This window comes from Chelonoidis abingdonii, chromosome 4, assembly GCF_003597395.2.
Source record: "Chelonoidis abingdonii isolate Lonesome George chromosome 4, CheloAbing_2.0, whole genome shotgun sequence".
In the NCBI taxonomy this organism is placed as follows: domain Eukaryota; kingdom Metazoa; phylum Chordata; order Testudines; family Testudinidae; genus Chelonoidis; species Chelonoidis abingdonii.
The window spans coordinates 124,450,565-124,467,526 of NC_133772.1; the positions used below are offsets into that span (position 1 = coordinate 124,450,565).

The 16,962-nt window shown below is 42.2% G+C and overlaps 1 protein-coding gene across 1 annotated transcript in view; it reads right to left on the bottom strand.

The window, feature by feature from the left end:
- The window catches only part of BTBD7 (BTB domain containing 7), a 135,103-nt gene that overhangs the window by 21,587 nt on the left and 96,554 nt on the right, over positions 1-16,962 (bottom strand). Inside the window, 3 exon segments of the mRNA XM_032785263.2 lie at positions 177-418; positions 7,927-8,002; positions 14,770-14,978. Coding sequence (XP_032641154.1) covers positions 177-418; positions 7,927-8,002; positions 14,770-14,978 — 527 coding nt within the window.

Here is a 16,962-nt window from a genome sequence, read left to right on the forward strand (position 1 = left end):
TTTTTTTTTTTTTTTAAATCAAGGAGTGCTCACTCGGATCCAAAATTCACCAGCCATTCCAAATTTTAAATTTTGTACAAAACTTGCATTAAAAATACTATTTTATGATAATTATCAAGAACAAAAGTTCATAAATTTTGGTGCCTCTATCTTAAAAAGATAAAATAATCCAGGACTTTTGCCCTGCTTGAAATATAAAATCCCACAGACTAGATCTGTGTGTCTGAAAGGTGGGATGTGGGAGAAGAAAGACTTACAGCATCACTCAGTATTTCACTGTTCATAGGTAAAATGTGCTCAATGCGGACAACAGGTAAAAGAGAAGATAGGATCTCTCTCAGCTCCTCAATGTCAAGATCTCGCCTCTTTACACCGCGTTTGTTCACACTGTGGGCAGTACCACTTAGTAAATTGGGCTCTGTGGAAAGGAATAATAAATATATAGTCATCACCTGAATAAACATTTTTTAATAGGAAAACAGAAGCTCTACCTTTCTATTGCACGAAGGAAAAGGAAATCTGCGTAGTCAGTGACAGACAGTGACTCGCATAGTTTTTCCACAAAACGAACCAGCATGCCACCAGCACAATTCAGTCTGGTTCCTATGGATGTGAGTCACCTGCCCAAAAGCCATTTCCCCAAAATTTATTTTCTATCTGGCTTGTTACTGCTTTAGCTGACAGAAAGATGGTTTGTATAGATATTTCTCAGGCCCTTTGCAAAACCATGCTCCTACAGCAACAAAAAACTCTTTTCATCCCCAAAAGTTGGTAGTTCCTCAAGACTCTTCTGTGGATTCTTTCCCTTCCCCCAGTGGTTTCCAAGAAAGATCAGACTATTTTCACAGATTTTTAATGGCAAAAGGGATCATCATAATCTAGTCAGCTATACAGCACTGGCCATATAACCCATCTAGTAATTTTTGCATCAAGCCTATTATTTCTGCTTGAGCTACAATATATATTTTACTATATACAACTGCAAATATGCTGAACAGCTCTGCAGAATGACTTCAGAAAAAACTAACAAACCATTCCTTTCACCTCATATACTCAAGGAGGGATCACCTAAAACAAGAGATCAATCACATGTTCCCACACACTGGAAGAAAAAAGTATCAGGAAACCCACACAGAGATCATGCAAGAACCCCAAAACAACTATAAAAAACTCAATGACAGCTACCCGATGACAGCTACACAAAAACAGAAAGTGGAACCAACTACTCGACAATGCACAGAACATCACATTCAGGAGAACCCATAAACCAGGACCCTCCACTTGCACACTATACCCAACCATCAAATTATCAATGCTCCTTTAACTGGAGTTGAATTATCTGTACTCTCCAAAGGACTGAACTTCTACCCACCATAGAACTTTATACCATTCTACAAGAGAACTACTAGAATTCTTTTGTTGACTCTGCCTCAAAGAATTCTTTCACAACAAAAGACAGTGCCACCCACAACTACCATCATACGCCAAACTGACAGTCATAAGAAAAAAATCATTTGACTGGACATACCACAACAGATGAAACTACATACTTGATTATTACATTAATTACTTCAGTAAAATAATCAGTGAAATCCTTAACAACCATCACATCCACCACAATCTATCCACCGCTGAGAGGACAGCTATACAATCCCCGAAATCCAACCACCAGATAGTGATCAAACCAGCAGACAAAGGGGACAGCACTGTAGTCTTCAACCATGATGATTATGTCATGGAGACCAAATGACAACTCTCTGACCCCACCTATTAAAGGAATCAAAGATCATCCCACACCACTGCTCAACCAGCAATTTAGGGATACCATCAAATCCTTTCCCAAACTCCTCTGAGAAATTACACACATCATCCCCCCCATCTTCCCAAGATACACAAATAAGGGAACCCAGGCAGATCCATTATATCTGGCCACAGCACTCTTACCCTAGGAATATGCAGATTCTTCCTCAAACCACTCATCACAGAAAGGGCCAGTTTCCTTCAGGACACAACTGACTTTCTCCAGAAACTGCACAATATTAATAATCTCCCATGGAATACCATTCTCGCACTTCTTAAATCGGGGTGGGCAAACTTTTTGGCCCGAGGGCCATACCTGGGTATAGAAATTGTATGGAGGGCCACGAATGCTCACAAAATTGGGATTAGGGTGCAGGAGGGGGTGAGGGCTCTGGTTGGGGGGTGCAGACTCCAGGGTGGACCCAGAAATGAGGAGTTCAGGGTATGGGAAGGGCTCCAGACTGGGGCAGGTGGGGTGAAGTCCAGGGGAGAATGAGGGCTGTGGGGGGAGGGGGTGTAGGAAGGTGCTCTGGGCTGGGTCTGAGGGGTTCAGAAGGCAATCAGGGTTGGGGAGGAATGAGGGTTCCATCTGGGAATGCAGGTTCTGGAGTGGAGCTGAGGATGGAGGGTGCTCCGGGCTGGGATCGAGGTGTTCAGGGGCTGGAGCCTGAAAGGGGATTGGGGTGCAGGCTCCAGGCAGTCCTTACCTCAAGCAGCTCCTGGAAGCAGCGGTACATACCCCCCTCCGGCTCCTATGCGCAGGTGTGGCCAGGCGGCTCTCCTGCATGCTGCCCTGTCTGCAGGCACCGCCCCTGAAGCTCCCACTGGCTGTGGTTCCCGGCCAATGAGAGCTGCAGGAGCGGCACTTGGGGCAGCATGTGGAATGGAGCCCCCGGCTGCTCTATACGTAGGAGCCGGAGGGGGGACATGCCACTGCTTCCGGGAGCCACGCAGAGCGGCCCCGGACCCTACTCTCTGGCTGGAGTGCCGGAGTGCGGCAAGCCCCAGGCCCCGTTCCCCACCGGGAGCTTGAGAGCCCACCTCTGTCCTAAATACACCAATATCTCTCAGAACAGAACTGTTGCCTGTCTCAAATAGTAGAAGGCTATGGACAGCACTGACATATCCACCCCACAGATATCATCAAACTCATCCTTTTCATCCTCACCTTTAACAATTTTACATTCAATAACAAACTTTATCCAAACCATGAGACCAGCCAGGAGTACTAGGATGGCTCTTCATGGGCCACCTTGAGGAAGAACTTCTGAACAAATGCACCATGATCAGCTCTAGACTACTATATACAAGAAACCCATGGTTCACCATGCTTACCTTCACAGATCCAGTAATCACCCCCAAACACACCAAGAAATCTATTATCTACAGCCAGGCACTCAGACACCACAGCATATGCTCCAAGGAGAAAGCCCAGGACATATACCTTAACACACTTAAAACTGCCTTTTACCAAACAAGGATACTCCACCAGAGAAGTAGACTGGGAACGGACCACCCAAATACCCCAGGAGAATCTGCTTCAATACCAGAAAAGAACTGCTGACTGCACACCCCTGCTTGTCATCTACCACCCCACACTGGAACGCATACGGAGTATCAAACAAGCCATTACAAGCCATAATTGATGAGGACCATATCCTGAAAGAAAATCTTTCCCAAATCCTCTTTTCTGGACTTCAAACAACCCCCCCAACCACACTAAACTCACCATCAGAAGCAAGTTCCCCACAGACCAAGACACATCAACTCAAAATGGCACCACACCCTACCATGACAGATGCAAAAAATCTGCAGACATATCTCCACTGGTATGATGTTCAACATCCACCACAACATACCTTTCACAACATGGGGTGTACCATATGCAGTGCACTAAATGTCCCAATAATTCTGTAGGGGAATTGACACAATCACTATGCTCTCAAATGAACTCAGAAAAATAAGAGACAAAAAATACCATATCACCTCTGGGCAAACACTTCTCACAATACCATCATTCCATATCTGTACAACACCTTCAGAAGATGAGCCTGGAACTTAAATCCAAAATTCTGCTAGACGTCAAAAGTCATGGACTTAAGACACTGGATTTATAGCTCATTATAACAATCTGTAAGCCACTAACCCTCTTTGTCCTATGACTAGGGCCCTACCAAATTCAAGGTCCATTCTGGTCAATTTCATGGCCAGGGGGTTTTAAAATTGGTCAATTCCACGATTTCATATGTTTATATCTGAAATTTCATGGTGGTGTAACAGTAGGGGTTCTGACCCAAAATGGGATGGGGGGAGAGGTTGCAAAAGTGTTGGGGGAAGGGGAAGCCCCAAGACTGCCACCTTCACTTCTATGCTGCCTAGGCAGCAGCCATCCTCTGCACTTCCTGCAGTTAGAGGAGGTTCCGGGATGTAGAGGTGGGTAGGATCTCCCCCATGCTGCTAGGAGAACCCCAGCCGGGGGCTCCTAGTCCACGGCAGTGACAGATTAAGGGTGAGGCCCCCAGCCAATCTGGTGGCCCCTGGAAAAAATGGGTGCCCCAACTCCAGAAGAAGCTCTAGGGTGGAAGCTCCAATTAGGTCACCTGAAGCCCCAGCAGGTGCCCTGGGGGGAAGAAGCAACCCCGAGCCTGGACTAACCTGAGCCTTGGCTGCAGCCATGGGGCTGATGCCTCGAGCTAGGCAGCCTTGAGCTTGGACCGCCCTGAGCCCCTGCTGGGGGTGGAAGCCCCGAACCGCTCCAGTGGTGGGGAGGTGCAGAAGCCCCAAGCCCGGGTTGCCCTGGCTGGTGGGGGTGGGGTGCAGAAGCCCTGAGCCTGGGCTGATGTGTGTGCGCGCACACGTACATGCGTGGCTGAGCGTGAAAGTCCCAAACCCAGCCAGTGTAGTGCAAGAAACTGATACCTGTAGGAATTCGCTACCTGTAGCAGTTACTTATATGTAAGAAATTGTTAAAGAACTGCTGTCTGATGTAGCAAATTCCTACAGATAGCAGTTTCAGGCTTGGTCTATACAACGCATTTAAACCAATTTTAGCAGCGTTAAACCGATTTAACGCTGTACCCGTCCACACTACGAGCCCTTTACATCAATATAAAGGGCTCTTTAAATCGGTTTCTGTACTCCTCCCCGATGAGAGGAGTTGCACTAAAATCGGTATTATCATATCGGATTAGGGTTAGTGTGGCTGCAAATCGAAGGTATTGCCTCCGGGAGGTATCCCACAGTGCACCACTGTGACCGCTCTAGACAGCAATCTGAACTCGGATGCAGGGGCCAGGTAAACAGGAAAGGCCTGCGAATTTTTGATTTTTCATTTCTGTGTTGCCGCTAGCTCTGACAGCCGAGTGGCAATCAGTCCAAATCCAAAGAGCTCCGCATGGACTCGAGATACATGGATTGTGCTTATGGGGAATAAATTGTTCCATCAGAGCTTCCGTTACGATAAGACGAGATTGCCAAGCGTTTTGAAAAAAATCTCCAGGCTAATAGTGTGCGTTGACAGTACAGGAGCCAGAGACTGCCAAATTGGCGTCATGGAGGAGGGAGGTACGAGGATCCAGCTATCCACGTCAGCCGGCAGTCTCGAAAAGCTATTTGCATTCGGGTGAGCTTCCAATGCCGGTTAGGTTCAACAATTGTCCTGCGGTGTTCAGGATAGCTCCTCATTTTACTGTCCCATCACCTGTGAAGAAAAGGGAAGAATCATTCTTGACTTCTTTCAGCTGTGTCACCCTTGTCTATGATGCTGCTGGTAGACGTGATGCTGCAGCAGTTGACGAGCAGTATCCCTCCTCTCCCCTGCCGAGTGGCAGATGGTTGCAGTGGACTGGTAACTCCTTATTATCAACCGGGTGAGTGGCTTCTCTGCTGGTTCAGGTGAGGCTGGCTGGGTGCTGCGGTTAAAATAGAAATGACTCCGGTCGTACCCAGTAGATCGGTACGCGGTGGTATCTTCTTCTATAGCCTAGGGCTGAGCTCCCTCAGCCGCCCTCCCTTCTGTGTTGAAAGAAAAGATTTCTGTTCCTGCCTGGACTGTCATAGCGTGGCATGCTGGGCTTCGCTCCCCACACGCTTAAGTCCTGCTGGATGTACATAGCCGGGAGATGCTCTCTCATTTTACTGTCCTAAACTCAGTATTTTTATTCCTGATCTTTATTACTGCATGCACAAAATGGGGGGACACTGACAAGTTAGCCCGGGAGTTGGGAGAGGAGGGAAGCCGATGGTGGAGTTGTTGCAGGGGCCCCGTGAATGGGCATGTAGTCCTCATTTCTGTGGGATTGACCGGAGCAGCTGTGCTCTCTGGGTTCTATAGCACACTGCAGATTCTAGGCAGGAACTGACTCTATTTTTAGAAACCTAAAGGAGGATTGACTGGGAAGTCATTCCGTTTTGGTTGCCAGCCCGGCAATCTCAGCCGGGCAACCATGGATAGCGAGGACAGTAATGAGGAAGAAACATATCTCATGCCCAATTTACGCTGGAGCGACGGTACCAGAAACAGTAACGTCTCTGTATCTGCAAAGCAATGAGTGTGCTGTGTGCGCTGGCGTATCGCCTCTTGCAGAGCATCCATGCAATCGGGTGACAATGTTCAAAAAAAAAAAAAAAAAAAGCTGACGGGTCAATGGTTGCCGGGCTATGGCTTCCGGGCATCCAGGGAAAAAGGCGCAAATCAGTTGTCTGACCATTGCTTTCCGGAGAGGTTGATGACGATTACCCTAGAAACCCCGCGCAATGATTTATGTCCATCAGCACTGGTCTCAACCAGAATTCTAAGGGGGGGGGAGCTGCCGGACATTGGGATAGCTAGGGAGTGTGCAACAGTGCACGCTCCGGAAATCGACGCTAGCTCGACAAGATTGCGCACACCGCCGAATTAATGTGCTTAGTGTGGCCGCGTGCACTCGACTTTACACAATCTGTTTTATAAAACCGGTTTATGTAAAATCGGAATAATCTCGTAGTATAGAAGTACCCTCAGTTTCTCACACTACACCAGCAGTAGTGGAAGCCCCCAGCCCCAGCTGCTGGGGAAAGAAGCCCAGAGCCATGGCAGGAGCAGTAGCGGGGAGAAGCCCCGAGCCCAGCTCCCATGCTGCTGCAGCACATAAGTGAGGGTGTTCCACCATCATTTCTGTGCTGCCTCTGGAAGTGGATCTAATCTCTCCATGAAGAGCAGCCATGTAGGGGAAGGACAAATTCTGTCCCCGCCCCACCCTGGCTGGACTAACAGCAAGGAGCCCGGGGTTCCCAGCAGCAGGGGACATCAGATTTCAAAGGGAGGGGTGATTTCACGCAGTGAAATTGGTAGGGCCTACCTCTGACTGTAGAGGTGTTAACTGGCCATTTCATCTTAAATGGTCAGTCAGGAAAGTAACTGAAAAACTTTCTTCATGGACTGTATTTTCTAAATGGACAACCTACCCTAAATTCTCAATTACTGAGGGACAATCTCTATTCATTGATATATTTTGCTTTCCACAAACAAATCTCTGTACAACTTTTCATGAGTGCCGTACCCGAGTATTCGGATTCTAATATCTAAACTGTATTATTAAATCTATTCACCTAAATTTGGGTTATTGCTGATTATGTACTCTATGCATCATATAACTTTAGCCACAAATACGTTTGTTTTTTAAATCTAAGCACTATAGTCAGATGAACAGACACTTCCCTCAACCTGTATATCATATATATTTTTTTACCATTAGCTTTAAATAAAATTTTAAATATGTCTTAACTGGTCTCCCTTTGTATGTCGCTGTAACACTCAGAGTACCTTTCCCAGACCTTACGAAGAGCTCTGTGTAGGTCAAAAGCTTGTCTCTTTCACCATTAGAAGTGGATACAATAAAAGATATTACCTCACCTATCCTGTCTTTCTAATATCAAGTGTGCTTGTGGCTATTTTCTAGTACAATGTTTGTTGGTACTGCTGATGTTTTAGTGAAAGACAAATTCCCAGAGTAATGCTTTTGTTTAGCTTTCCTTTGCTCCCAGTATAGCCAAGATTACATATTTTCTTGAACTTAAAAACTATCATTTTGAAATATATCATCCATTTCTCTAGCCAGTTTATTTTTTTAAAAACAAGGTTCTTACCTCTGTCTGCTATTCTTTTCATCAACTGATGTTCTCCCCATTTAATAAGATATTTAAGAATATCTTGTTCACTTGCCTATATTAAAGAAATGGAACACAATGAATACTTAGTTTATTAACAAAGCATTGTATGGGAACCATTGAACAAATAAATATTTCTCAGGCAAAAAACTGAATTGAGTTACCTCACAACAAAAACACATTCACATTAGCCTTCGTTCTAATGTACCACTGTTGCTGCAAGTACTTTGTAGTAAAACTGATATCCAAACTAAGGAAAAGACAGAGTAGGAAAGTCTAGCTTTAAGTTCTACTACACAATATCAGTTTCCCAAAGCAATACAGTTTGCAAAGAACCTGGTATAATTTGTTTAATCTAGAAAGTGATCATTTATTTAAAACAACAAAAATAAATTCTCCTCAAACCCGCTAATTTTGTTGGTTTTTTCCATTATGATTTTACAAGTGTCTTCTCCCACTGCCTTCTCTCTTTCAGGAGTTTACAGTTTTTTAAAAATTATTTATTGTTTCTAGAGTTACACAAATCTCTGTTTTTAATAAATTATTTCTATACATAAAAAGTTCTGGAATTCATCTATGCCACATGCGCCTCCCTTTTCTTCTCAGCAATCTAGAGTTACCACCTGGCCAGTATTTTTACCAGTTGCCAGGAAAATAATTTAATCTGTCCCCATCCCCCCCTCCTTTTTTTTTTTAAACGCATGATCTAAAGATTTTCATTAGCACAATACACTGGGGGAAGGAGAGGAGAAAGATACCTAATGTTAAAAGTTTGTGTGTCCAGTAGGGCTGTCAGTCGCAGTTAACTCAAGTGATTAACTCAAAACAAATAAACTCAATTACAAAAATTGTGATTAATCACAGTTTTAATTGCACTGTTAAACAATAATATAATATCAATTTAAATTCATTATAAATATTTTTGGATGTTCTTCTACATTTTCAAATATATTGATTTCAATTACAACACAGTACAAAGTGTATACTGCTCACTTTATATTTTTTATTACAAATACTTGCACTGTAATAAAGAAACAAAATCACTTTTCAATTCACCTCATACAAGTACTGTAGTTCAATCTTTATTGTGAAAGTGCAACTTACAAATGTAGATTTCTTTTTGTTACAGAACTGCACTCAAAAATAAAACAGTGTAAAACTTTAAAGCCTACAAGTCCACTCAGTCCTACTTTAACCAAATTTGTTTGTCTTAGCGATTGACTACATTTGCAGGAGGTAATGGTGCCTGATTCTTGTTCACAATGTCACCTGAAAGTGAGAACAGGCGTTCAGATACGCTGAAGATTCATATGTCCCTTCAGGCTTCAACCACCATTCCAGAGGATGCATCTATGCTGATGATGGGTTCTGCTCAATAACAATTTAAAACAGAGGGACCAATGCATGTTCGCTTTCATCATCTGAGTCAGATGCAACCAGCAGAAGGTTGATTTCTTTTTTTTGGTGGTTTGAGTTCTGTAGTTTCCGCATCAGAGTGTTGCTCTTTTAGGACTTCTGAAAGCATGCTCCACAGCTCGTCCCTCTCAGATTTTGGACGGCACTTCAGATTCTTAAACCTTAGGTTGAGTGCTGTAGCTATTTTTAGAAAGCTCACATTGGTACCTTCTTTATGTTTTGTCAAATCTGCAGTGACAGTGTTCGTACATCAAACGTGTAGCTATACTATGCTAGACTGCTATAACATGAAATATAACAGAATGCAGTTAAAACAGAGCAGGGGACATACAATTCTCCCCCAAAGAGTTTAGTCACAAATTTAATTAACACAATATTTTTTTAATGAACATCATCAGCATGGAAGTATGTTCTTCAGAATGGTGGCTGAAGCATGAAGGGGCATACAAGTGTTTAGCATATCTGGCACGTAAATACCTTGCAATGCTGGCTACAAAATGCCATGCAAACGCCTGTTCTCACTTTCAGGTGACCCTGTAAATAAGAAGCAGGCAGAACTCTCTCCCATAAATGTAACCAGATTTGTCTGTCTTAGTGATTGGCTAAACCAGAAGTAGGACTGAGTGGACTTGTAGGCTCTAAAGTTGTACATAACTGCACTCAAAAACAAAATGTAACAAAAAAAAAAATCTACATTTGCAAGTTACACTTTCATGACAGAGTACCTGTATGAGATGAATTGAAGAATACTATTTATTTTATCATTTTTACAGTGCAAATATTTGTAATAAAAATATAAAGTGTGTACTGTACGCTTTGTATTCTGTGTTGTAATAGAAATCAATATATTTGAAAATGTAGAAAAACATCCAAAATATTTAATAAATTGAAATTGGTATTCTATTGTTTAACAGCACGATTAATTGCGATAATCTTTTTTAATCACAGTTAATTTTTGTGTGTTAATCGCATAAATTAATTGGGATTAACCCACAGCCCTACTCACAATTGAGATTAATTTTTAAAAATTGTTTGACAGTCCTAATGTCCAGGTAAAGATGCTGCAATGTTCCCACTTCTGCAGTTTAAAAAACAAAGTTATGTTATCAATCTTATGTGTGTTCTCTCTCTAGATACTATAAGAAGCTGTTGAAGGGGGTTGGGGGGGTGCGAAGTTGCCTTGTGGTTGAGGTTGCAGCGGGCTTGCCTTGTGGGGTGGGGATACATTTATTTTGCATTTCAAATGTGGTAACCCTACGGCAATTCTGTATATTACTTTTTAAAAATATAATTTTCTTAGTATGTCCCCAGTGACAGACATGAATGTGATCTTCAAAAACAAGATTTGTAAGCTTAAAAGGGAAAATTGCATCTAATTTGCTAATTTTCATTCTACAACCCTCCATGTCAGTCTTTACAGTGGACATTCTCCATCTGAATGGCAACTAGGAACAGACCAGATCTTTGCTCAGAGCCTGAATTTAGGATCATCTCACAAAAGGAACTCTCCAGAATTATAGTATTTTTCAACTTTGGAACCTAATTATATAGAAGCTCAAAAGCACTATTAAACTCAAACCATCTGAAGCATAGCCATGACATGAAATTTAGGGATTTCCTGGAAGAACACATTCTTCCCTTTCAAAGTACTTGAGAGCAATAGCAAGAAAATACCCTGGACATATACCAACCTTCCAAAGGAAAGTCCTAGAATGAAAATTCACAAGTAACAGAATTTTACTCTCTCAGTTCCCTTTCTGTCAGTTTTCACAGTGGGATGCAGAAAGCAGAAGGGAGAAGAGGATTCAATTTACCCACACAGGATTGAAGATGAATTTGTGGGTTACTGGGACATCCTGTTCGGTAACATCTTTTCTACAAAAGGTTGCATCAGGAGGACTGAAGATGTCAACTATATAGTGTTTGAGAAAGTGCGGGTGGGAGATCTCATCATAAGGCATGTGATCTCTTTGCCCATTAAGTGGCTGCTGTTTTCAGTGTGTGCATGGTAGTGAGAGGAGTGTTACCCCCTGTAAGCTCTGTTTACATCTAACATGAATTTTACTTCCCTAGGATGTTTGGATTCATCCAGAAGTACAATATCACCACTTATTACAGGAGAAAGTGGGGATGGAGGTCTGGCTAGTACATGGAACCACCATGTTTGACAGAACATATAACAGGTTTTCACTGAAGCATGGCAAGCTCTAAAACCCCCGGCAAGATAGTTTTAGTGAGAAGAGGAAGGGACATACAAACTGAAGCTGAAAGTTGGTTTTATTAGGATTTGTATTACAAAGATCAAGATCATGACAAGAATCTTAATATTGTGAGAGGTTTGTTAAGATTGGTGATACTCGGGAATCTGTTACGCGACAATGATTTGGAATGGATTTCTTACAATGAAATATGCCTGCAGTCACTGACTTGTCTTTCCAAGAAGTGTTGGCCTTGAGTTCCATGGTTGGGGAATCTTGTAAAAACAGTACAACGTCCTTTGCTTCAGTCAACTTGTCCCATATGTCTTTCTTGTAATGCCAATATTTAAACCTCAAGTGATATATACATAGACATAATTTATGAATTTCCTCTAAGATACTGGTAGAGCATTTATCACCATTTTAGAACGAGTGATCACAGTTCCTCTCTCTCAGCTTCCCTTCTTTGAGTGACTCTCCTCAATCATATATTCACTAGATTCCAGGAGTTTGTTTTCATATTCTGAAACTCTGGGAAGATAATTCTGTAATGATAGATTTCAGTATTTCCATTTGGAATGTATAGCTCCTTGTAGAGCTAAGACCTGAGATCTTAAATGGGCTGCATGCCACTGTTTTATTTTGTACCACAAAGAATTATTTTATGACCTTACCAAAATATTTGTCTCTCCATGGAACTGGTGCTACCGTTCCAATGAGCAGGAGATGGACTATTGCAACCTGCATCATTTGATGGTAACAAAGATCTTAATTATGTTGGTTTATTTTAATTTACTTCAGGGAAAGAATAAATTTGTCTCTGGAGCAACGAGTGAGTTCTACTGCACACAGTTCTCTGATTATCTCAAGCCTCCTTTTCTGAAGTGGTCCACTCCCATGTAAGGGCCAATCCTGAAGCACCGCTCAGAAACCTTGTCCCATGCCTACTGGGAGCTGGTTTTACTGTGGCCTGTTCAAGTCCGTTGGTGTGGATCTTGCCCCTACACCAGCTGGGAGCTGGGTTCCTTTGGCCTCTTGTCTCCATCTGTCATTTCTGAGATTGGGGAAGGGAGAAGAGCTGCTGTCTTTCAAACCCTCCTCAGAAAGCCAGAACACATTGTTTTGCGCCCCCCACCCCATTTTTCTTTTTTTTTTTTAGTTTTGAAGAATACCTTGAAGTTACTGAAGAAACCAAGCCATTAGTTAAACGTCTTTTGAAAGCTCTGCTAAGGAGGGAGACATGGAAACCGCTGTGTCTGCTGCTTAGAGGCGTAGAATTCTGGAGAGCTCTTCCTGAAGTGCGGTTCTAAGCCTGGGCTCAGAGAAAAAGATCTGGTCTGCCCCCAGTTGCCTTGGGGACTGGGAACACCCAATGTAAAGACTGTCTGACATGACAGATTTGTGCTGCAGAACTGAAGCTTCTAGGACATGGCCTGGATGGTTTCACTTTCAAGTTCTTAAATTTTGCCCTGCAGGTACAACCTTTCTACTAAGACAAAGGTGTTAGAGAGGCAGGCCATTAGCATAACTGTTTCAACGTATCTCCCAAGTCTCAGAAGCTTACTAACTAGGGCTGGTCCAAAAACATGAAAAAAAATTGTATTTCAGATCAGAATACATTTTACTTACTTACTCGTATGCACACATGCCTAGGGCACTCATCTCTGATGTGGGAGACTCAGGTTCAAGTCTCTGCTCTGCCGAATTCAGAGGGATCTGAACCTGGTTTTAAAACATCCCAGGAAAATGCCCTAAGCCGTCAACTATACAGTAAGTGTCTCTCTCTCTCTCTAGTTTTGACCAGAAATTCCATCCTACACATGACAAATCTTCTAATTGAAACCAATATGTTTCTGCAAAAAAAGTCTTAGTTTTAACATATTGGCATTTTCTGATTAAAAACATTCAGTCAAAAGACATCTAACCAGCTCTGTTACTCATGGATCACTTGTGTGGTGTAGTATAGCCATTACTCTTTGCCTATTATCAATTTCTAGGATGCCAAAAGGCCAAATTACAAGAACTAGCAGTCTAGGGCCACGAGAAAATGCCAATAAATCATGATTAAGAAAGAACTTTTATCAAGTCATAGAAGCTACTGAAGTTATTCCAGGCATCTACAGCATACCACTATGAAATTGTGAGGGGCTTTGGCTTGAATCAGCAGAATCTGTAAATGAGAAGGGAAGGAAGGACACAGAGGCAAAGTGCATTACTGGCTGAACATCATTGCCACAGAATGGCACTTACATCATTTGGATTCTAGATTTAGCTCATACATTCAGCTAGACTGCAAACACAACTACTCTGAGAAGAAAGAGAAAACACAGACAGGTGAGAAAGTACAAAAATAAAGGTTTGTCTGAATGACTGATCTTAGCTATTTTAAAAAAGTGATTTGGAAAGGAAAGAGGTGAGCTTATGCCACCCATGATAATTTTTTCAACTTGTTGAAAGAAGTTCATAGTTCATTAGAGCCTTCCAGGCTACACAGAACCTGACAAATGGAAAACTAGTTAAATAGCCACATCACAGGAGTTTAAGAGTAAAAGGAGAGACTTTTATTAAGACTCTTCAAATCAAGTTTTTTGTTAGTTCTTGTTAACATTTAATTTAAATTACTAATGAGCATTTTGGAGAAAGGCCATATATTAAAGTTTCAACACTTCTGCCCCTTCAAGAAAGGTTTAAGAGCAAACAATATACATCCTCATGGAAAAATTGGTGTAATCATTATTAGTATTTCTAAGGTAAAAAATAAGCAGTATGTTTAAACACAAACCAAAATAACTCTTTCACATACATTATACATCAAAGCAGCAAAAATGAGACTCTGCCATTTCCACAAAAACCTAAACAGGCAAGGCAAAAGTTTAATCTGGAACTGTTTCACTTAAAATAATTTGCAGCAATTTCTAGACTACTCTTAGGCTTTCAAGCAATAGTTTATACAGCCATTTTAGGTGGCGTTTTAAGTCAAGAAAACAAAGTACTTTCCTTAATCAGTTCCTCTACTGCGGTTTTTGTGTATATGTGAGTGAAAGAGAAAGCTTTATTCTGCACACACAAATCCACAAGCATATTAATATCTATTGTTCCCATTTAGGAAGATTTAAGATTTTATTCACTCAATGCTTCTGCTAAATCTACACTACAGCTTCAAAACATAATTAGCTACTTTTTGAATGACAAGAAATTAAACATTTACCTGTAAATAGTCAGACTGGATAGCAGTCAGCAGGTGGTCCTTGCTCAGTTCATAAAAGACATCTGAAGTCATGACCTGGGTAAACTCCTCACAGAGGAAATGCAATGCTTGGCGGTGTACCCACTTGGAGCCATATGGCTGAGAACTCCACTTGAGAATGGCAATTAAAGTGTCTAGTGAGATGCTCTCAGCAATAATATCCTCACAACCTACAAAAACAAACAGAGCAGCAACACTATGAGCGGCAGTTTAACACTTAAGGAGAACACCTAAATCTGTACCTAAGGTCTTATACAGCTCCCATCACTGCAAAAATCTAAAAACTAGAAGAGACCTGTAGACAAAGATTAGAAAGGGTCAAACTATTGAATTCTGAGTACATTTAAAAACATTTAACTGTGTTTCAGCATTCTGATCTATGCAATTGTTCAAATTTAATCTTCTTAAAGCCAAACAACTAGAATTTTGTTCATCAGCTTGTGTGCTCTAATAGAAAGAGGAGGTTACCTGTAACTGGAGATTCTTTGATATGTGTGGTCCCTATCTGTATTCCACCAAGGCTTATGCGTATGCACCATGTGCCCAAAACCAAAGCTTTTTAAAAATAGTAATGTCTGTTGGTCTGCACATGCACCCTTGTTTCGCCTCATGATATCAACTGAGATGATAAAGGGTGAGGCGGACCAACTGTGCCCTCAGTTCCTTCTCCACCACAAATCCACTAGATCCATAGCAGAGGATGAGGAAGGCAGGTTTGGAATACACAGAGACCACACATCTTGAAGAATTTCCAGTTACAGGTAAGTAATCTCCTCTTCTTGAGTGACAGTCCCTATTGCATTCCACTGAGTGTGACTGATAAGCAGTACCTAGTCAGGAGGAGAGTGCAAGGAAGATGACTGACCTGTGGAACAAAGGGCAGCCACACTGAATGAGGCATCCACCGCAGAGTCTTACACCAGTGCAAACGTTGAGGAAAAGGTGTGCACCGAACTCCATGCGACTGCCCTTCATATGTAAGTGAGTGGCACTTCATGGCGCACAGTTGTAGTTGATGCTTGCGCGCTCATAAAATGGGCTCATAGCCCTTGGAGCACAGGCACATCCTATACTTGACAGTAGAGTGTGATGCACTCCAAAACCCACTTAGAGATCCTCTGGGTAGAAATGTTCTGCCTCTTAATTCTGTCCGTGATAGCAACTGATGATTTCCTGCATTCGCTTAAAGCAGTGGTTCTCAAACTTTTATACTGGTGACCTCCTTCACTGTCACTTCATTGATTATACCCTTTGAGTATTCTGGGGAAAATTCTCAGATGATGTAGCTGATGTTATGTGGGAAGAAACATGCAGGCACATGGGCCTCACACTGTGACCCAAAGATAGCAAAGCAAACTTATCTCCTGTTTTGTGGCAGGAGGGAGTCAGCTGCAGTCAAGGACCTCCAGCTCCCAAGAACTTCACCCGGAGCCCTGTCAACCACAGTGTAACCATTTTTTGAGGCTGCCCATGTTGGCTCCGGAGAGAGACAAGCAGTATTTGAAAAATGACTGAATATTGAATGCTGACAGCAGTATGCTCAGCGGATTGTCTCTTACTTTTCAATTAATTTCACCACACTGGTGCTACAAAGCCCAAGTCCACTGATTTTTGAGGCATAGTTGAAGGTCCATCTGTTCTTCTCAGGCCTTCCCTGAAGTAATAACCACTGTATTAACACCGTTTGTGTTTTAGAGGGTTGTGGTGGTTATAAGTGTCTTGTTGAGATTTCAAAACTACCTAAAAAGGAGTCAGGCTCTCAACTACCATTGAAAGCCCATGGAAGTTAGAAAACTAAAGGAATTCAGCATCTTTGAACATTTCAACCTTAGTTTTATTATTCTCCCCCACTCTCCTCACCTCCCAAAAATGTCAAACAAATAAATGTAGTGGTATCTCTGCTGAGCAGATTTCTATACATTTTAAAGTTTAAACACTTAACTTGTTAAATTTTCAAACAAGCACCTTCATTCTTTCTCTGTGCCACCTTGCACTTGGGCTGAGCTCCCTACAAGCAACGACAAAGTATTATCATCATCCTTCGTCAAATCTCTCTTAAAACCTGGTGGAATAGTACTCATGACTAGAGTACAGGTATTGAAGGCTATGTGCTGTTTAGAAAAGACAGGAAGAAAGGCAAAGGTGGTGGAGTAG